This window comes from Folsomia candida, unplaced genomic scaffold (assembly GCF_002217175.1).
Source record: "Folsomia candida strain VU population unplaced genomic scaffold, ASM221717v1 Fcan01_Sc026, whole genome shotgun sequence".
Classification (NCBI taxonomy): domain Eukaryota; kingdom Metazoa; phylum Arthropoda; class Collembola; order Entomobryomorpha; family Isotomidae; genus Folsomia; species Folsomia candida.
In genome coordinates this window covers 649,490-672,667 of record NW_019091218.1, presented here as the reverse complement: position 1 = coordinate 672,667, position 23,178 = coordinate 649,490, and the positions used below count along the sequence as shown (strand labels likewise).

Sequence of the window (23,178 nt, the reverse complement as noted above, 5' to 3'; positions counted from 1 at the left end):
ATTAGTTGGGAGAACCGGTTTAAAAACCAAATCGCAAAGCAATATTGGATATTTAGTTATTTAAAGGTGTGTATGTGGAAGATATTGATACTTTTCTTGGAATTGGCTGATGGGCAGTGATTTTATTGGAAAGCGTAATAATGTTTAAGAACATGTAAATATTTTGCATCCGCTTATTACATATAAACGATTTCAGATGAATGAAATGCACGTAAATGTATTCTGAAATCAGAATTTGTCTATTTAAATGTGATAAACTCCAGAAACGTGAAACGGGGTTTAAATATAAACGCAGCAGGAGGAACAACAACAATTTACATGCAGTTGTTTTCCATGCAGAACTGGAAAGCATGACGACGAGCATCCACTTTGTTCACTCATTCCTCGTGTAGCGGTAGAATTGCTGCAAAACTCGGCTTGCAGTCAGCTGTGCGTACAATATTTTACACGGATTTTTTGGCTGGTAAAAAAATTACATGTTTAAAATCATTCATAAAATATTTACCGTAGATAAATTAAATTCCTTTCAGAGTGAATTGTGTCCCGATCTCAAGTATTAATCTAGTTGAATATTAAAACACGTTGAATTGCAGGAAAGAACCGAATAATTGATTTGATTTGATTTTTTAATTTAGGTATTTATTCGACATGTCGACACGTGCCAAAAGCAGGGCACTGCTGAGATCTCGTCCTGATCGGGATGGAAAAGAAGAGGAGAATAATAAATTAGGAAACTTGGCCGAACGGGTGGCCGCTTTGGAACGTGTGGTCCAACAACTTGTCACGTGGACGAGGATTGAACTGTTAAAGGGCAACGATCCCGCTGATATCGTAAAGGATTCGATAATTCAATTGGAAAATGAAGAGGGTAAGTTCTAGCTAACTAGATTTGTCAATTATTAGCGAAAAAGTTTGGCGAAAGCGATCTAAATCTTAGAAAAAGTGTAGAAAAATTGGGATACAAAACGTTTTCCTCAGGGTTTGACTTCTGGTCAAAATTTTGTAAAAATTTTGTACCAAAATTAAGGATAAGTCGAGCTATTTGTGGCGTTTATAGAATAAAAAGTTGTACCGTTTTTTACAAGGGAAATTGTGCGAAATGTAGATCGTAGACCCACAAAATCGTCAGGGCGGCCAGGCGTTGCAAAAAAATCGACGAGCGGAGTCCGCAAAAATCTAAATCTACAAAATATTTCCACTTCTATGGATTCTGAAAGATTAGATAATGTCAAGAAGAGTGACGAATTTGACGAAATTCAAGTCAAGTTTGAGCCTTTGGAATTTCTTGAGATTAATCCGGAAGATGACGGCATGTCTGAGGGGGTTTTATTTGAAGAATGCGGCGACTTTGAGGAGAATACTGGGGACGAGGAGGATTATCTGGTGGTAGCAGGTCTAAATAATTTATTACTAAAAAAAATACTCGTGCTCTACATAAATTTATGTTCGATACAACGTTAAATACACTTAAAAACTGCAAATTCAACCCTTTTCAGCAGTAAACTGACTGATTGCACTCTGAATTCTAAATTAAGTAAAGTGTACTCCAGATTTCGTAGGGCATTATGCCCTGGGGATACTTAATTTAGAATTCAGACTGCATAAAAAGGAAACACTATTTTAAAGCGTGTACAATGTTTATAAATATTTAGATGCGGTTGGAGAGAAGTCGCCCAAAAATGTGGATGATATGGATTACGACGACAACTATGATCCACAGGATGACCTTTTCACGCTTAAAGAGGACGAAGAAACCGGATCGGATTGTTACTACATTCCCAGTGCAAAAAAGAAGAAGAAAATTCCCCCCAAAACTAAAAAGATCGTGATTATCCCTTCCTCCCAACCGGAAGTAGATCTTCCCAACCCGTACCTTCGACTAGGCCCCAAACTAACTCTGGAACAACTTGCATCACACAACGTGATGGTTCGTATTAAGTAATTAAACCCCTTCTAGCGCGAGTCAGGGCTTCCCTACTGGTTATCTGTATGTCTGTCTATCGATTAGGGGCCGTCCATAAACTACGTAACGCAAAAATGGCGATTTTTTAAACCCCCATGTGTAACATAGGCACGATATCATTGGAGCCTTAGACCCCCGTCCCTCCTCTTGCGTTACGTAATTTATGGACGGCCCCTTGTAAAAAGCGAAAAACGTAAAACTTTTCCAATCAACTTGAAATTTTGCACAAACGTAGCACTTGCAAAATTATGAATTAAGTTCAATGTTTGCGAAAATGAAAAACTTTTATGGGGCATACCCACTTTAATTCTTAATAACACCCTGACTCGGGCCAAATAATCTGGGTTTTGTAGAAGAAAGAAACATTAAAAAATTACTTTAATTTTACAGAATATCAGCGATTCCGTTGCGACTAAAAGGACCCCCCGACCGAAAAAACGGATTGGGAAGAAGAAGAAGAAGACGCCACGTGTCGGATTCAAGTTCCAGTGTGACCACTGCTCCTATGGGAGCAATTTTCGGCGGAAGTATTCCGAACACGTGCGTCACCACACGGGTGAACGACCCTTTTTGTGCGCCACGTGCGGAAAAGGATTCCGGGGGAAGGATTCGATGAAGAGCCACGAGAAGACGCATCACACGGATAGAGCGACATATCCTTGTCCGGTGGAAGGCTGCTCGGAAACGTTCAAACAGGAGAGACGCGTGCAAAGCCATGTCAATAAAATGCATAAGGATGCTCGGAGACAGTGTGATATTTGTCACGGGATATTTTCAGGTATGGAAAAGAATTAGAACAATTAATTATTGAGGTGGAAAGATATTCACGCAGTTTTTGGTAACTTTGCAAATCTACAGATTTTACAAAATTTTGCAAATATTTCTGGGGAAAATTTGCATACAGTTTTTGTATAAACTCACTCAAATCAAGACGTCATTCTAATTGTGTAAAATTAGTCTAGAATATGTAATTATGTATTTTAAAAAGTTGCAAAGGACGGCGTGAATAGGCATAATTAGGCAATAATTAGGCAATTCTTAATCACTGGAAATTTCCAAACTGCATAAATTTTTTAAACAAATTTTCCAAACTGCAAAATAAAGAGTGCTCAGAGTACATTTCTAAACTACATAATTTACAGACATTGTTAGGCTAATTTCCGGTGTAAATATTTGCAAAAATTTGTAAACGTTTATAAGTTTACAGAATTTACGGGTTTTACAAAGTTCCCAAGACCTGCGTGAATTGATGCATATTTTTACAGGTCGATTATCCCTACACTTCCACAAAAAGCGGATGCATCAAGATCGTCCCTTCATTTGTCCCATATGCGGCCATAAATTTGCATTTGCACATCAACTGAAAACCCACGTGGCGCTGCATGCCAATCCGAATTATGAATTTAAATCTCGCACGCGTCACGGTCCGCTGGACGAGGAAGAAGAACCCGTTCTCGAACCCCTTGACCCCGACAAGATTTACGTCGTCCCGCCAAAATTCGTGTGTACGGAGGAAGGCTGCGGGAAATCGTATCTGCTAGAAGTGCTCCTTCGAAACCACGTGCGGAAGAGGCACATGACGGAAGAACAGCGCAAAGTGGGGTGTGACAAGTGCGGAAAAATTTTGAAAGGTTGGTACATTTAAGGGATTTTATGCATAAATTTGGCTGGATTTTATGCAGAAAAATTTATGCCGAAACAATTTGTGCACAAAATATGCAGAATTGTGCATAATTCTGCTAAATCTTTCTGCAGAATAAAGATACCTGTCAGAAATTTTATGCAGAATCGTTCATACTTTTTCTGCACAAACGATTGTTACGGCCAATTGTGTAGAATTATGCCAAATTCGACATACGATTTTCTCCCTGGTAAACTCGTTGTAAAGATTTTGACCTCTTCACGGCAGGTCTCGGCTCAGGCTCCGGAAATTTATTCTACAATTCCGGAAACATTTGTCACAATAATATGTATGAACTCCAGATTTTGACAGTTTTTGAATTAGGAGATCTCAAGTTGAGATCTCCTAATTCAAAAACTTGTGGTCAAAAACTGTTTTGGTGATGAGTCATCACCAAAATCAACACATTTTTATTCATTTCACCCTGTGGTAATTTATTTCAAATTTCTGGACGCTAAATTTGTAGTTTATGAGTTGATTAATGGAAATGGCGTTGAGTTTTTCAAATCAGTTTGGACGAGTTCTAATTTTTATGGGAGTTTTATAAATTCAAAAGCTATCCTTAAAAAAGTGTCAAAATCTAGAGTGTACATACATCTTTAAGATTGGCAACGACCAAATTTGTCCTCCAAAATTTTAAAATAAATTCCCAGAGGCGAAAAGTGGTTAAAAATGTGCTGTTTTTGGGCATGATTTATCGTTCCGTTCGTTGAAGCACTTCACGCAATCATTGCTAACTTTATAAAATTCTAGAAATCATAAAACAAAAACACACCCTTAATTTTGCTAAGTTTACATAAATTTATGAGCCAATATTCATTAGAAAAGCGTTTCCAAAATTGTGTGAAAGTTTGCTCGGGTTTTAGAAGGTTACCAAGGTCTGCGTGAACTGTGTAATTTTTAATTTTGCAAGAATATGTAATGGCATACGTAAGCAATTAATATACTTTCCAAATAACTTGTAGACTACAACCATTTACGGTGTCACATGAGAACGGTCCATACCGAGGAGCGGGCACATGTTTGCTCCATTTGCGGGCAAGCGTTCAAAGTGCGGGGTCACATGATCCGACATGAGCGCGGTCATTCGAATCCAAATTGGAAACCGAGGTCGAATTGTAAACCGAAAACGTATAAAGTGGAAAGGAAAGATGAGCAAAATGAAGAATTGGATGTTCCCCAGGAATCATCGGAATCGTGCGAAATGGTCTCGAACAGTTTGGAAGATGGAGAAAGTGATATTACGCAACCAAGTTAATTTTATGATATTGTTCATTAAAGTCTTGCTAATTTGTTCTTAAAATGCTGAGCTGTTTGAAAAGTATTAACGTATTTATGTGAAATTCTTGTATTTCTTGTTGTTATAAACATTTACGTATTTAAAATGAGGTAACATGTTTATTTTCAAAAAGTGTACGTATGTATTCTGAGCCGATTCAGTATTTAAATATGTATTTACATGTAATTTGGCATTTAAATATTTATTACTTGAATTTTGTGTAGAAATGCAATTTATATAAAATTATAAATTATGAATTATGATAAATCAATTTTGAAAAAGCTTTAAAGATATGTTGGACATGTTGTTCCGCGTTTTTGACAAATATTGATAGTTATTTAGTTATTTAAAAATATCAATATTATATTTTCGGTATGTAAGAAACATGATTTGCATAAATCAAGATACACAATTAGACCCAGTTTAAAAGAAATGTCACATCACTGCTCAATAATTAGTGATAATTGCTGGAAGTTCGCTCGGATATCCCACAATCTGTTTAAATTCGTCCACATTGCAACAATACGTGTACCCGTGGAGGATGTTGTCCCTCTGGGGTTGTGTAATTGTTAACCAAGGGACGCGATCGCACATGTCAGTGCATTGTATTCTCTCCACAGCTATCTCTGCAGGGGTCGCGTGGGGATTGTTGAATTGAATAATTACCACGCCCTTGGTTGATGGAATGTCGTACACCAACTTCCAAAAGAATCTTGGAGATTAATTTAAAACAATATGTACTCTTGTTATAATTGTTATAATTTATATGTAAATAAATTCATCAAGGTAGCAATAAATATATGACCACGTGGAGATTAAAATCGATTGTGTAGTAATCTAAAGTAGATAACTTGTTATTAGAGAGTCTACATAATATTTATGATTAAATTTTTAAATAATAGAGTAAATTTATATAAAGGAATTCGTATAATGAAAAAATCAACCCCGAAGATTCGCAATACAATATGTAATTTTTAGTAAATCTATTACTGTAATTTACAACCAATTAACTTCAAATTATTACTCACTGGAGCAGTCTTAGTCTCGACGGCATGACAAATTCAATTTTGTAACCAATTAAATTGGTTAAAAAATTGGTCCAATTAATTTACAATAAATTTATAATAAACAACCTAAATACTTGGGAACGGGGATCGTACCTGGGACACCTTGTCCCAAGTACATGTCGACAAGACGTCCGTCGTCATGGGGTAACTGGAGTAAACCAAACGTACCGGTCCACACTTTCAACAAGCCGGTATTGGGACCTAGGAAATCTCTGACGTCGTTTTCGATAATCTTCGTGAGTAATATTTAGATATATAACGCTAAGTGGCAAACTTGATAAAATTACTTTCAAAAATATTCATACCTTCCAATTTCCTGCGTTTAGTATTCCCTGCTGTGGCGCGACGTTAAGATGAAACATGGTTGCCGCCTGGCCAACGCGCGTATTGACGTCACCCCTCGCAAATAAGTGTCCACAAGAATAGGCATATTGTTGTTCTTCTGGAAAGAATCTGGCGTAGTTTGTTGCACCAACCTTGGACAAAAAGGAAATACCAAATTTATCAAGAAGCAAACATATATTTATATACTAACATGCATACATACATATGTAAATACATGTAGATACATTGACCTTAACGTGGCATTGTATGCGGGGTTTGAGTTTGAATTATTGTGTCTCATCTTTCCCTTCTTCCATTTATTCGAATGGCGATTTTGAAACCTGTTCATCGCCGTTAGTTTTTTTTCAATATGAATATATTAATGCACCTAAAAATCGATAATTTTTAGGCTTACAAAGTTAGGAGATAAAAATTTTGATTTTTTTCTTCAACCAGAAGACAAATATGAAATAGATGAAAAATAAACAATAAAAATGAAATATTTCCTCATTGAAGAAAAAAATCAAAATTTTTATCTCCTAACTTTGTAAGCCTAAAAATTACGGATTTTTAGGTGCATTAATATCTCCATATTGTAAAAAAACGAACGGTGATGAACAGGTTTCAAAATCACCATTTGAATACATGGAGGAGGGGAAAGTTGAGACACAACAATTCAAACTCTAAACCCGCATCAGCCAGAATGCTATTTCACCTTAACACGTTCTTACCGAATCTTTCAACTTTCTCCTTTGGTTTTTGTACATGTCTTTCCACTTAAAATCAAAAAGTGACCTCGCCTCCTCAAAATGTCTAGCGCCAACGCGAGGTAATCCACCGTTTCCATAGACCTTTCCCACGGAGTACAACGTTTGTTTGAGTGTAGGGTCAAAGCAGACGGTGTATGTCGGGAGGGAATCATACTGTGAGAGGGAAAAAATATGAAAATATGAAGTTTTAATAATGAGAATGAATCATGCACAACAAATAATTTTCAGTCAGATATGCTGATTTTTGGAAATACTGAAAACGAGTTGAATCCTATCACTTTTTACACACAGTGTACAAAATGTATTTATTTATCCATATTTAGATATTAAATACATTTTGTAGACAAGTATTTAATTTAGTTCACCTCGGGCACTTACCTGACTCGGGGAAGTCTCAACGCAGTCGTCCTTCCTTTTTAAGTAGATAATACAAACAGATTGCATTTAGATACATTTTGACAAATTCTGACCATCGCACATACTTCCTGAAGAAACGTTGGTGGTATTGACATGGACCACGTGATTTCGAAATGTCACCCAAATCGGAGGGTTACACTTCACACCTCGCATTGTGAGACCTATCTAATTCTCAAATCAAGTATACCTAACTAATAAATAGGTATGTATTAGGTAACACGGTCAAATTCGAACAGTATTCAAATTACGGTTGGCAATGTTTTGTTTTTTCTGTTTTGTTTCAGAGTTTGTTTTCGATTTTATATTTCCAAAAACAAAGCAAAAATTAAATTTCGAGGTTGAGACGAAACAAAAACAAAACAAAAAAACCGCATAGTATTGATGAAACATTTGTTTCCTTTCGTTTCATTTGTTTTTTATAAAATATAATGCAACCTCAATTCGTTGATATATCTTACTTCTCACACTTTAGAAAAATATTTTTGGATGGGAAAAACGAAATTCTGATTAAATAGAAGCAAGTAATACAAACTTAAATACGCAAGTCCTTGAAATAATACCTTGGATAGGCGGATATAAGCCATGATTCCCCTTCACAGTTGTCTGTTATCTCCAATTTTCCACTGGACCCTTGAAAAATTCGGTTCGGCGGGATGACAGATAAAGCATGGGAGGGCTTGTAGCGAACTATTTCTGTCAGACATATTTAGAATTTTAAGTTTTTAATTTAGATTAATTTTCAGTGAACCAAAACAGCGTCATTTTAATTAATTAACTTGGTTGTGTATGTACATATAGGTGGACTTACCATTGTCTGTTTCATTCCCAAATGGGATTCTACTCCAAATTACGCTTTCCCTAAGCCAAATAATATACATACATAATTAATTGCTGTAACATTTTGTCTTGTTAAGGTGCAGCTGTATGCGGGTTTTCAATTTGAATTGTTATGTCTCAACTAACCCATCTTCCTTGTATTCTAATGGGGATTTTGAAACCTCATCTTCGTGAGGTTTTTCCAGTATGAAGATTTGAATGCAACTAAAAATCGATAATTTTTACGTTTACAAAGTTAGAACTCTAGAATTTTGATTTTTTTCTTAAAATGAGAAAATATTTCGTTTTTACTTATTATTTTTCATCTATGTCATATATATTTCCGCAGGGAAGAAAAAAATCAAAATTGAATAGTCGTAATTTTGTAAACCTAAAAATCGATAATTAAAATCTTCATATTGGAAAACACCCACGGAGATGAATACGTTTCAAAATCGCGATTTGAACATATAGAAGAAGGGGAAGTTGAGACAGAACAATTCTAACTCAAAACCCTCATATTATGGCACGTTAAGGTGCAAAATCTAGGTTTATAATATATTTACTATATTACCTCTCATGATGTTGAGATGGAAATTTCTCACATGTCGCAAGCACAACTAGTGCAAAAAGTATTTGATATTTTGCAAGCTCCATATTTGCAGAAATTCCGTAATTTGCACACTTTCCTGTCCTCTGGTTTAAAATGGTATGGAAGAGATGAATCCATTCCAACGATTTATAATCAAATAAAAACCAGCTGACCCATGGCACCTATGTAGGAAGTGATTTGATGAGAAAGTGCAAATTAATGCAAATTGCAATTAATGGAGATAAATGACATACCAATAACTATTTTTTGTGTATTTAAACTCCGGTGCCAGGCAGTTCATAGTCATTGTTTCATAGTCATTCTTTTCATAGTTTCGTTTTCATAGCAAAGGCTTTTCATAGTTCGTTTTTTCATAGTCGGCTTTTACATAGTATGTCTTTAAATAGTCGTTACTTCAATAGTACAGTCTCTTTCATAGTGAATAACTTTAATAGTGATTTCACTACATAGTATTGATACCACTGTTACATACAGTGTCGGACAGATGTCTACGTCCACATAGTCGCGTCAATTTCATTTTCAAATTGTCACTGAACTACTGAACCAATTTTCATCATTGATATATCAAATTCTCACAAATTTAACGTAATTTCATAAAACATATGAGTTATTTCTGAAAATTCTGGGAAAACTGAGAATCATAGTGCAGAGCGAGAGAGGATGAAATTTGAGCGGACAAAAGTGTACGTCCACTTCACTTTAATTGTCAACAACAAAAATCTCTCCAATTTATAAAATCAGGTAACTTAATAAATCTATCAATAACATATGCCGCATTAATTTTTAAATAATTTTCTTCCAGAAAAATATGATGGCGTCGACACGCAAGGAAATTCCTATCGCTATTCGAGATCTTGTCATTCAGGACTGGAAGGGTGGACAAAAAGGGGGCTGTCGCAGAGACAAATATGGACCAAGTATAAATTAGCAAGGACAACCATCCAGACAATCATTAAGAACTTTAAAGCTAATGGTTCAGTCCAAAACAAGGTCAGAAGTGGTCGAAAACCCATTTTGGCTCACCGAGAAGTACGCCACGTGCTCAACAAAGTCAACGTTACACCCTCACTTAGTGCTCCAAAGCTATCTACCGAGATCAAGGAGATGTTCGGCAAACAGGTTAGTCCTATGACCATCCAAAGAACACTGAATAAGGGAAATTTGAAATCCCACAGAGCAGTCCGGAAGCCTCTTATTGTACCGAGGAATGCAACCAAACGAGTGAAGTTTGCCAGAGACCACATTTCCAATCCACAAACATTCTGGGACATATTTTATGGACTGACGAGTCAAAGTTCAATGTCTTTGGGTCAGATGGGCGTCGTAGAGTGTGGAGATATCCAAAAGAAGCTTTGAATCCAAAAAATCTCAACCCCACAGTTAAGCACGGCGGCGGGTCGGTAATGGTGTGGGGATGCATGGCTTCAAGTGGGGCAGGAAAAATGGAATTTATTGACGGAATTATGGACCAATACAAGTACCAGGGAATACTTGACCGTAATATCCAGGAATCTGTTCGAAAACTTGGACTTGGACGACGATTTGCCTTCCAACAAGACAACGATCCGAAACACTCTGCCAAGTCCACCATGGAATACTTCAAGAAAAAAAAATTCCGAAGCTAGAATGGCCTCCCCAATCTCCAGACTTGAATCCCATTGAGCATCTGTGCGACCACATTGAAAGAGAAATAAGAAAACAATCTTTTTCAGGAATTCCGGGCCTTAAATCCAGAATTCGTGAAGTTTGGGAAACCATTTCTGAAGATGTGACCAAGAATTTGGTAAACTCAATGACTCGACGCCTTGAAGCCGTCCTTAAAGCGAACGGAGGCTCAACCAAATATTAAAAATTAATTGTTATAACATTCCTTATAAATTACAGTTTTTTTTGTATGTTTTCTCTGACTGGACGTTGACTTTTGTCCATCCAATTGTTTTCATTTTGAATTAAAATACATCTCTGGCCTAAAATAAATTTTTTAGCGGAAAACTAATAATGTGCTATGAAATTAAGTTAAATTTGTGAGAATTTGATATATCAATGATGAAAATTGGTTCAGTAGTTCAGTGACAATTTGAAAATGAAATTGACGCGACTATGTGGACGTAGACATCTGTCCGACACTGTAGCCCAATCTGGATTGCGACATTGTGCACTGCAATGATTTTGCAGAATTATTTTTTCCATGAGTATGCTAAGGATTCTTTGATATTCATGTACAAAAGTAAAGCATGTACTAAGTAATTAGCATACCCCGGACAAATATTTTTTTATCCTACCCTACTCGTGTTGAGCTCAACATGAGTAGGGTAGGATAAAAAAATATTTTTCCGGGGTATGGTAATTAGGTGTTCAGTGTGATGTCCCTCAGATTCTAAAGCTTGAGATCCGATAACCACAGACAGTCATGATAAAACGGCATGATACACGCTCTCAGGCATAATAAAATAAGTAGATATTATAATAATTGCATAGCATAAGCATACCAAAGTTAAAATAACAAAATTTAAATAAACCAGAAGTTAAAACTTTATGGCAAATTTGAATTCGATATTTTGCATGTGGTGTAAGATATTTATTGGTACTTGGGTTTTTCCCTTCCTCCGAAGTGATAAGAGATTTGAACCAACCATTGGTTAAAAATGATCCGCTACTCTAAATTAATTTATGATGTTCAATTATAGATTTAGAAATTTTAAGGGCCTATGAAAGATTGCGACTATTTTAAACATATCCTATGTAACATCCCCACTATGTAACATTTCCACTATGTAAAAAATTGACTATGTAGTGCATGACTATGAAAATTAACAAATAACTATGTAAAAAACAACTATGAAACGCATGTACTATGAAATGAAAACTATGAAAGACATGACTATGAAACGCTCACTATGAACTGCAAGGCACTCTTTAAACTCCGGTCGATGACCTAATTAATCCTAAGAGGAATTTATGCAAAGGAAAATCGATTCGTTATGTGAGTGAACTCTAATTTGTTGATGGGACATATGTATTTGCATACATATGTATGTATATTCATTATGAACTAGCGTATAGCCCGGCCATGGGCCGGGTTCTAGTGGGGGGTGTGCCCAAAGCGAAAAATCCGTCATACTATACTTTAAATAATTCGCAGTGGAGACTTTGTCATACCACATACATACATCAGAGTGAGTGTTTGCCAAAGTCATACTGCGTTTTAATTAACCTGGTCAAACTACAATTTGATTTCCCCCTGTGGGAGTAGTTGAATAGCTAATTACTTAAATTCGCGTCGCGTGGGAGTAACTGCATAGCTAACTATTTAAATTCCCACGCTTCACGCTCCCGTTAAGTTCCATAAACCCCGTTACCTTCTACAATTAACGCCAAGCTATTGACGGATTCGGATTCAGCGTCAAAAATACATTCGAATTGATATGCCACTCGCTGTGGGTGGAGTTTCTCAAACTAAAATAATTAATTAATAGTGTTTATCAAGATCACTTATCATGATAACCACTATTGATGAGTTATGTATACTGCTCACTCACTCAATTTACTTGCACACTGCAAATATACAAAGACATTTAATTTGAGATTGATGGAAAGCGTACGTGAAAGTCACGTGCAAGCGAAGTGAGACTCATGCAGAAAATTCATGCATGCAACCGTTGCTCCGCTTCCTTCTTTGTCTCCTCTATGGGGCAATTTGCATTGAGAGCCACAGGGACCCAGCATTCTCGTTACCAATTGCGTTCCAAAATTACTTTGTTCGCTCATTTAATTACTGGTGAGACAAAGTAATGCTTATTAAGTAGCTTCAGCTACTTTATGTGAAGACTTTGTCTGTCTGTCTGTCTGTCTGTCTGTCTGTCTGTCCGTCTGTCTGTCAGCAGGATATCAGGAGAACGGATCGAGATAATCGAAATCGATAACCGAAACCACCAATCCGAAACCGGACCGAAAAATTTCCGCTCGGCCCAGAACCGGACCGGGACCGGACCAGGACCGGACCGGGACCGGACCAGGACCGGACCGGGACCGGACCAGGACCGGACCGGGACCGGACCAGGACCGGACCGGTCAATCCGGGCGGACCGAAAAATATATCATTATAGTATAAACACCCATAGTACAGTATTCAAATGACCACATATAGTATATGTGTAAATAGTGCATTGAGATTTATACACGAATTATGCATAAATGTCTTATGTAACTATGCGTAAGACATATATGGTACAAGTAGGTATATACAACCAGAATGCCAAATGTTTCAGATTTAATTAGATGGGATATCTTCATTATAAATTCAGTTTTAAATTTGGCGGGATTTGAGGCTATTTTAATAACTTCCAAAATTGCAATTATCTACATCATTATTTCATAAGCTTTCATAAGCTTGCTACGGCTCTTGCCATATTAGCCCCCTCCCTCAGAAACTTTGACCCCAAAAAAGTCATGGTAGCGGTCATTTTGCAGCGGACAACAAAAGCTGAAAATGTAACACTTCTGAAGGAGAAAAATCTGGCATCAGGTTGTCAGCCGCAAAATGACCGCTAAGGTCACTTTTTTAACGATTTATATGTAGGTCGAAAAACCGCCAATTTTCGAATTTTGAAAGTCTTGATGCATCAAAATGTCCATACTCATGAGGGAAGTCAAATGTCAAATGCAAGTTGGCATGTATTTCTTTTTGTACCGAGTGTACATTGACCTTCTCATTTTTGACAATTTCTTTTCCCGATTTTTGAAGGGGGGGTGGTTGCATATAATTCAAAAACAGCTATGCTATATTGATCCCCCCACCCAAAACTGAATTTGTAATTTTTTATGTGCAATTCGGTGAAATCGATGCGAACAAGACTTGCACTTTTGGCTCATTTTGTACCTTTTTTTAATTTTAAAAATACATTACCAAGAGTAGGAATTTATAAAATCCTCCCAAAATCAAGGAGCGTAAAAACTTTAAAACCTAGAAAACGTAATTCCAATGGATCATGTGGAGAACTTTTGAAATCTATGTAACATAGAATATGAATACACTGAAAATTCATGAGTTTAGCTGAAAAAATTCAAAAATCTTAGGTCAAAGTATTAAAATTTTCTTGCGCGCCAAAAAATTCGGGCGGACCGAAAACCGGCGGTCCGGTCCGGTCCTTGAAAAGCTGATCCGAAACCGGACCGAGGACCGGACCGAAACTTTCGGTCCGGATTGGCGGATGGCCCAATCCGGGAACGAACCGTCGGATTTCGGTCCGGTCCGGGCCAACCCGAAGCCCTTTGCGAGCCCTAAATGAATGTATGAAAATATGTCCCGTCAACAAATTAGAATTCACTCACATAACAAATCGATTTTCGTTTACATAACTTCATCTCAGGATTAATTGGGTCATCGACCGGAGTTTCCACAAAAGAGTTAAATAACTCTGTTTTAGCTGATGGAAAATCTCACAATATTTTGTACCTCAAACAAATTCGAAATTTAAATCGGGCTAATTTTGTCACAATTATTTTCCGCTGTGCATGTATACATGAAGGGGGGAAACGAAGATTAATTTTTTCCTTTGTGTAAATCGGAAATAATCCAAGACGCTGATAATCTGAAAAATTGAAATAAAAATCGGCCATGAAGAGCAGACAAATTTGCAAAAATAAGGCCACCCTACGAAATATGATGCTCGTTTGCTCGTTAAAAAAGGTTCCTCAGTCTTATGTAGGTTTCCAAAAAAAAATTGAAACGCTAAAAAGTCCAAACGTTCGAATTCTAGTAAAATGCTTTATGGAATATAAATATTATACTAGTTTCATTTTAATATATAATTTTTTTTACATAATTGCATAACCTTTATCATTTCTAAGAAATTAAATAAATAATTGTTTAATACATAGAAATAGAAACAAGTATCGATGCTTTTTTCGTGCTAATTTTTTCAAGGAAGAATAGTTCGCAAAGGAAAAAAAATAGGTTTTATAGCCGCGAGTTAATGAAACAATGTAGGGAGATATTGCATTATCATCTCGTCATATTAAACGACGAATTTGTATGGATCAAAAATTGTACAAAGAAATATTTGTCCCCAGGTGCGTGTCCTACTCATCCCAAATGTACATAATTTCTGTACAATATTTTCCAAGTGTTCCGCCCATACCGGTTGAGCCATGTAAAGTGATGTTTTGACGTAGGTAATTGCGTGACGGGCTGGTTACAAAAATTTGCTACATGAGCCATTTCACGTCAGCCTTCGTAAGCCTGCAATGCAGTCATGACTACTTACTTGATTTATTTACTTGGGACAAATACTACGAAACTACATTTGTTTTGTACGACCTACCTACGAACTTTACATACTTAATCTTAGGTGGGGACAAGAAATGCATGTCTTGGGCTGACCTTCGTAACCTAATATGCAGGGATGGGCAATCCCAGGATTACTTTAATCAGATTAAGTAATCAGATTACATTGAATGTAATCCGTAATCCAATAATCCACGAAAAATTCACAGTTTAAAGTAATCCGTAGTCCGTAATCCTAGCTAGGTCTTGGAATTATGTGTCATCCGTAATCCCCAATTTACGAGATTGGAAAATGTAATCAGATTACGGATTACTTTGTTGGATTACTTTGCTCCTGTCAACCGCATGACAGCTCCATCTTGCAACTTCTCCAGAGTCTGAGTCACTTGCTGAACTTGAATGCTGAAACTACCTTCTGGATTCTTCAGCAGAGGTGCAAAGTAAAGAGAATTTTGGAACAATTAAGAGGGGTCTATTTACTACAATACATTGTTGTCTGCCCTAAGAAACCGACTGTCGGATGAATCATTCAAAGCTCTTGTTTTTTGAGCTAATCATCATCATGAAATTAAGTGACGCTATTCAGAATAAACCGTTGCAAACGAAATGTAGCAAAGGGGTGGAGTGAGACAGTCATGCGGTCATGGCATGCCAAAACTATGTCTAGATTTAATTTTTGAAATTCCCGCCTAAAACTACGTCTAAAAGTATCAAGACAAAAACTCGACATTTTCAAGTTTGGCGTCGTCGACACGGTCACTCGGTCATGTCACGTCAAAACGATGAAGATTTTTGTACCCTCGCCCGAAACTATGTCCAAAACAAAAAATTCGACAAGTTTGACCCGTGGCGTCTTCACCGTGGCGCCGTGACCTTATGACCTACAATTCCCATTTACTCACTCATCCATACCTCAAAAATTAGAAACCCGTTGGCGAAAACTGCATGTTGAAATTCGAAACCGTTCTAAAGTTATTGTGGATACAGACCGGCGGACAACACTTTTCCATAAAGGGATTTCGCTTCTCTTCACCCCTTAATACATAAATATTGATTTTTGTAATTCAGATAATAATCCGTAATCTGATTACTGTAATCCGTAATCCGTAATCCACGTCATTAATTTATCCCAGTAATCCAACAAGTAATCCACATTATTTCAGGAACGAAGTAATCCCAATCCAGTAATCCCATGTAAATTTTTAAATTAATTAATCTGTAATCCGTAATCCATCGAAATTGTTGGGATTGCCCATCCCTGCTAATATCGTGTTTATAGGCTTGCGAAAGCTGACGTGAAATGCTTTATCCTAATCAATAAAACCTTAATATATATAAATTGTCATGTACGTAATGTTAAGTTAATTTTAAGGTTGTACGTTAATCGGGGATATATGTAGCTCAAGGGAAACAGTATTCGGACCGTTTTCATTTCGTTATAGTTTTCTACAAAATCTGGAACTAAACGAATATGCAGAGGGAAATTCATAATTCAAGTCATTCGTGACCCAGCATATCGTGCATTTATATAAATAGATACGTTATAAACTTTATCCTGTAATTTCGTATTTACCAATACTAAATAAATCAAAAATTAGCGAACAATACTTAATACGTGTATAATCTGCAAATCTGGCAATATGTACATGGCACGATACTTTATACACGCAACACAAAAACTATAAATATTGGTGGAATCATTTATACGAAACTTTGGACCAAATTTGTCTCAAAGGACAGTCTTCTATGTAAATACATGTTCTCTAAGTATAAAATTTAGCCCAATATCAGTTATGCATAGAGAAGAAAATTCCCGCGTCTTTATTTTGGCTACGGGTCAGATCCTAATAATCGCAGGGCCAGCAGTAACTAACGCAGGTATATTTTTAACTTGCTTAAAAGGAGTTTCGAAATGTTTCGACCCGTGTACTGGGAAGAATACGATATGCCAAGATGGATTATGCGACTGTGCGGAGGGACACTACTTGAGGTATTTCAACTCCTCGTTTAAACGCTGTCAAGGTGAATTTTTGAAATATCTTAATGTTTGTATATCTACCGATAAATAAATAAATATGCAAGGTCAAGAAGTATTTTATCCAATTTAAATCTATGTATGATTTATATTATTATGTAGTTTATACCCAGATACGGCTAATTGCGACCATCTCGGTAATTTTGAATAGCCATTATTCGCCTTGTGCTCTTGTAATAGGTCTTGATTTATTTCGTCCTGAGTATGGAATTTTGGGCTCAAATAATATTTAAACATAAATTTCGAACAAGTTGATATATTTTTTTAAAATTTACCATGTGTAGAATGAAGCTCAGTCTTATCCTAATCATGAGCCTCACAACATTTAACTGAAGAGCCCAAGTTTTCATCCGTTTTGAGTTACAAGTCTTCAAGTACATATTTAAGGAAAAATTGGGACGGATTAAATCAACACGCTTTACATGCACTCAGCTTTTTATCATTCCCAAACTACCAACTCCTCCATGGATGAGTGGGTATGACGATTGCGAAGTCAACCGGATGGATTGGATTTAAATTTCAGCCCGTCTTCAATGTTAGCCAGGTGCAATCAATATATATCAGTATATATCAGTATGCAATCATTTATTCAACTGTCAACAAATATCAGTTAATACAAACTGGTTTCGAATTCATGACAGATTTGCTATAATTTAAAAGCAGCTAATTTAATCGTCTTGATTGATTGATTGATTGATTGATTGAAGTTTTTATTAATGGTGTCGTACGAGCGTCAGCACAAGTGCTGGTTTTCAGCCCTGGACACCCAGCGACAATCTCAAATAAAATTTGAATATATGTACTAATACAATGTTTCTATAACTATAAACTAAATAATACATACAGTTGCTTTTACACTGTTTCACGAAGACTTAAAATATAATCTTTAACAGAGTCACAAAACGTTGAGTAAGTCATGTCTTTGAATGTCCAGGTTTTTGGGAGGGCGTTCCATAATTTGTAGGTGCGATATGTGAGGGCCCACTTACGGGACTCAGTCCTGTGCACAATAGGGTCAAGCTTCGGCATGGATAAATTCGAGGAAACTCTACTGTCGGAAAAAGAAAGCTTGCCTAGAGACCATCTCTTATAAGCATTTTTAAGAGTTACCAACTTCAGTCTCTCACTTAATGTCAAAAAGTTACAGTTATCACGAATCCGTGTCATTTCAGCCGAGTTGCGCATGCTCGAGAAGGAAACACTTGTACTCTTTTTTGTTTTCTTCGCAACTCTCGAGTAAAAATAAATACAAAGAAATTTATCAATTTTTGCTTGTAAGGTGTCCAGTTTAGTGTCGTTATGTATGGCCCAAATGTCAAGGCAGTAGTCGGTAAGAGAGTGTAGGTGTGCATTTACCATAGCTTTTTTGTAGCTGGACACTCAGTAGAGTGGACTGAGCATGCTGCCTTTCCGTGGCAGTATTCGCGTCCAAAGGGGCATACATTAAGATTGAATAGGCAGTGGTGGGTAGAGGATAGGCGGAGTGGGACTGGCCCCGTAAGTGCAGGGGTGAGTGGTGGTGCTTACGGCAAGCCGGCGTCTCTTCCTGTCTTACTATCCTTAAATGGTTTCTCGATCCCCATATCTCATCAATAGATATGGGGATTATACCTGAGCAACTAGATAGCCACTGTCATACGGTGTAAGTAAGAGGATATGCAATAGATCTGATGGATGATCTGAGCATTGGGCTCCTCCAACAAGAGGAGCCCTCCTCCCAAAATACATACATTTACCATAGCTTTTAAGGCCTGTACATTTAAGTATCTCTTGACACCATATAGGAATTTAACTCTACCGCACAATTTCTTGTAAACTGAGTCAAAATGTAAGTTAAAGTTCAGCGCTGGGTCGAGTAGGATACCGAGATACTTAAAGCTATTGACCCGTTCAATTGTATGGTTTTGTACAATAAATGGGGTAATATTAGTTGGTACAGAGTCGTGTTGTTTACAAAATATCATGAACTTGGTTTTGTCGAAGTTGCAACCATTTTGTTAGCATCAAACCAGGTGCACATTTTATCGAAGCAGGCTACTAACGAGGATTTTATAATTTCGGTGTCACATCCATGGGTATAGATTATAATGTCGTCGGAATACATTAAAAATTGTATATCTATAATTTCAGAAATGTCACCGAGAAATAAACAAAAAATGAGACTCCCGAGAATCGAGCCGTCGATTGCTTTTTCTTTGGAAGAGATGGTAATTAAAAATTTCGAAGTTTATAAATTAGATAATTCCTTCAATCGTATAATCGCCCTGGTCGACATAGTTGAACATGTAATGTATAGGGTGGTTAAAATGGAAATTTTTTTAATGGACAAAATTCGAAAACTTCCATTAGTTACCGAATTTTTGCCTCCGAAATTGAATATTTTAAGAATTTTGTCATCAGTGTTCCATAAGTTTTGATAAAAATTAATAGAAATCTCAATCCCAAATCCGTGACTAATGGAAATTTACGAATTTTTCCCATTGAAAAATTTTCCATTGTAACCTGACATTTAAACCACCCTGTATTTGAGTAACTACTAAATTCTACTGCTTTCCTCCCTAGAGATGCGAGATTACTGGAGGTGTAACTCTGATGAAAAAACCATCGCATGTGCAATTAATGGCAAGTGCCCGCAGATCTAGTCACCAACCTGGTGCCATTTTGACGTCAAGCCGATTAACGAAGCCGAGTTCAAAACTTGCTGCGGTAAAGATGGAGCAACGAAAAATCGAGAAAAGTTGTCCGAGCACCATAACCGAATCCATCGCCTTTCCATGCATATTAAATCGCTGACAGACTCCATAGTTAAAATTTCGAAGAAAGTATCTCCTACCGAAATTGAGCAATGGGGCTGTCAGTCTTACGCAGATAAGATTGGGATCTACCAGATAAACAATACACAAACGGTAAAATGTGCGAGACAATTTGAAATGAACGTCACTTTTTTTGGCGTCACTAGAAAAGTAGGATTGGATTGTTCCAGTTATAAAAATCGGGACAGCTGTCAGCTTGATATGGACGTGGAAAATATTCAAAAATTTAAAGAATGCTGTGGAGGAGATGAATTTATGCACAGGGTTGTCCAGCCAATTTCATGCCGTGATCGTGTCAAATATGAAGCCGATGACATTGCCACGTATGAAAAGCACAATTTGACGGATACAGCGTACGCCTGTGGAAATCATGACGGTTTGCAGTATGATTTGACGCCAATCTGTGGCCAAATAACGAACTCGTCATCCTGCTGGGCTAGTAGTGATGGTCGTAGTTGGTATTATCTGAAGGATAACCTGATGGAATGGGAAGGCGTGCAGTGGAGAGTGAGCTATGTATTTACGCGATGTTGCATTTTACGGAATTACTGGGAGAAGAAAATGGTTAGCGAGGTGCCGCCGAGAAATATTGTGACAACGTAGAATACCACGTTGAAAGAATTGACTACCAGAACATCTCAAAAAATTTAAAACCCACGTAATATTTAGTTGATAATGTCCAGATATTCATCAAAAACGGCCCTTCGTAACAGATCTGCGCAACTACACATGCGATGTTTGGACATAAGTATAGTGAACATAAAAAATTATCACCTCCACTACTTTACTAAATGCATATCGTCCTACTAATTCATAAAAAACCTAAGTGCAGTCGATGCTTAATTCAGAAATGACCCAAGTGCAGTCGATGCTTAATTCAGAAACGACCCAAGTGCAGTCGATGCTTAATTCAGAAACGACCTAAGTGTACAGGAAGAAGTAAAAAAGACCTAAGTGCAAGTATGTATTTACTTACATATGGCTATATCTTGCCAAAACGATATTTCATATATCGCGCGATTTAGCCATACGTAAATACATACTTGCACGTAGGTCATTTTTTACTTTTTTTCTGAACACTTCGGTCTTTCATCAATTAAGCATCGACTGCACTTAGGTCTTTTAAGAATTAGTACGACGATATTCATTTCTTGGTAATTTTGCGTCATTCTCAAACTGCTTTCCGTTTGTAGGTAAAAATATGTTCTTTACACAATCGGAGTACTGGGTGGCGTGGTTAAGGCGGCGAGGAAGCGTTTTAGGAAGCCACAAGTGGCGTTCCGGGTGCGGAAAGTGTACGAGAAGAGGTCCGTGTAGATCTGGGGGGTGGGAGCTGGGTCAAGTTGGACGAGGTAGTAGTCAATCTCGGGATGCGGGTCCTAGAAATATGTAGGAATTATTCTGGTTAATATTTATCGTAACTGTTAAAATCTAATATTTCCATCTTAATTAATAAATTTATCGCTAATTTAATGCATGTGCAAAAAAGTGTCTGGTGTCAAAGCGTCTCAAACAAAGCGTCTCAAACATGGCAAGAGTCGTACAAGTACACTGAAAACAAAAATTTGTCAAATCAACATTCCCGGTGTCAATATACATATGCCTTAACCGCCTTGGTTACGATTGTGATTCCGGATGGTAGTGAAATGATTCCGTCCGGTTATACATAACATTTATAACTACCGGTATAAAAATCATCATAACTCGGAATCAACATTTTAACCAAGGCGGTTATGTAGGTCATATATTGACACCGGCCGTGTTGATTTGACACACTTTTGTTTCACACATGTGTGTTTCATAACATGCGAAGTTGTGAGACATGCGACGAATTTTAAAAACAAGAACGTTTTACTCTGAAAATTAGACGAGAAACAAAAATTCTACTAGACGATGAATTGGCGAAAAATATGCCGTTTACATTATCAAAGATGACTGTTGTTTTGCACGATTAGCAAAAAATAAGCATAATTGGCAAAATTGCGAGTGAGGTTTACAGTCATTATGAAGTTGACGTGAATCCTTTAACTGTAAAAATATATTTTTGCTAAATTTACGAGACAAATTATCTAAGTTTGAGTTACGAAATAAATGAAATTTAAATATGTTCGATTGTGTATACATACATACATGTACATAAATTTTTGAAAAGTTGACGTGAATATCGGCAAAATTTAAAAACTGAAAAAATCTAAATCGTTCCTTCATGCATAAATAGCAAAACTAAATAGGAAATAAGGAATATTTTAGTGAATAATTAGGTTTACCTCTACATTGGAGTTTACGTCCAGTGCGGGCTCCACTGGATCAGAGATATTTTCCACGCTTACTCGGCCAAGTATGACAATTGACATAATAACACGACAATTATGAGTTGTTTAAATTTTCCAGATAAAACTATGGCCAAATTTTTTATGAAATGCATATGTACAATGTCACAAAATTATTTAGGAAATGTACAGCAGCTGGGAATGCATGATTATCGATTGATCTACTTCCATATGGAGAATGGCGTGGTATGAAAAGAAGTGAGCAGCTTTTACACGTTGGACAAATCTCTCGCAGAAATCCGAACCCGGAGAAAATTCAGAACAAGATCAACTCCGGCTCTACATGTGGCTTTGCTAAAACATGAGCAAACTCTTTTATCAACGCAACGGATCTACTTAAATCATTAGTGGCCCGAGTGCAAATGTATGTTTATAATGCTACCGGAATGATGATTCATGAATAGCACTGCTTTTCATTAATGTCATGTAAATGAAACATTTGTCAGAATTTGGCACTTCTAGAAAGGGTCTAATTTTTAACTAAAATTTAAAAAATCAATTTAATGGCGAATGGGTTTTAATAAGTAAAGCCGACGTATATGACTTTCCGAATTTTTATTCGGAAAGTGCCAAAATTTGCGAAGTTGCATCATTTTCTAGACTCGATACATACATAAATATGTGTAAACATGCACATTCGCATTTCTGTGCACTTTGAATCGAGAAGATTGGGAGGGGATATAAATAACTTTTTCCTTCTGGTTTTGACTTGATGTCGCAGTGGGCCGCTCAGACGTGACGTTGTTATTTGGAAGAAATTGGGCTTATGGGTTTAAAGCGATGA

At 36.8% G+C, this 23,178-nt stretch overlaps 2 protein-coding genes and 1 long non-coding RNA gene across 7 annotated transcripts; 1 reads left to right on the top strand and 2 right to left on the bottom strand.

The window, feature by feature from the left end:
- Window positions 1-233: 233 nt before the first annotated feature.
- On the top strand, window positions 234-5,905 carry LOC110859527 (gastrula zinc finger protein XlCGF26.1). 5 transcript variants are annotated; one of them, XM_035859530.1, is made up of 8 exons: window positions 236-463; window positions 531-553; window positions 636-868; window positions 1,106-1,393; window positions 1,653-1,927; window positions 2,354-2,741; window positions 3,229-3,594; window positions 4,610-5,905. In XM_035859530.1, exons 3-8 carry the CDS (start codon window positions 649-651, stop codon window positions 4,900-4,902), a joined length of 1,830 nt encoding a protein of 609 aa, XP_035715423.1. In that variant the 5' UTR covers window positions 236-463; window positions 531-553; window positions 636-648; the 3' UTR covers window positions 4,903-5,905. The 5 variants fall into 5 exon arrangements, with proteins under 5 accessions (XP_021964182.2, XP_035715423.1, XP_035715422.1 ...); XM_022108490.2 differs by having other exon boundaries at window positions 234-553; XM_035859529.1 differs by lacking the exon at window positions 531-553.
- On the bottom strand, window positions 5,371-9,405 carry LOC118438757. Its single transcript, XM_035859480.1, has 9 exons — window positions 8,892-9,405; window positions 8,310-8,359; window positions 8,062-8,194; window positions 7,463-7,496; window positions 7,046-7,237; window positions 6,296-6,466; window positions 6,057-6,222; window positions 5,948-5,960; window positions 5,371-5,635 (listed from the first exon to the last, which is right to left on the bottom strand). Exons 1-9 carry the CDS (start codon window positions 8,972-8,974, stop codon window positions 5,371-5,373), a joined length of 1,107 nt encoding a protein of 368 aa, XP_035715373.1. The 5' UTR covers window positions 8,975-9,405.
- A 10,800-nt stretch (window positions 9,406-20,205) lies between these two features.
- LOC118438789 lies at window positions 20,206-22,583 on the bottom strand. The gene is made up of 2 exons (XR_004837064.1): window positions 22,332-22,583; window positions 20,206-21,443 (listed from the first exon to the last, which is right to left on the bottom strand). It is a non-coding gene; the product is annotated as an uncharacterized LOC118438789 (long non-coding RNA).
- Window positions 22,584-23,178: the final 595 nt, after the last annotated feature.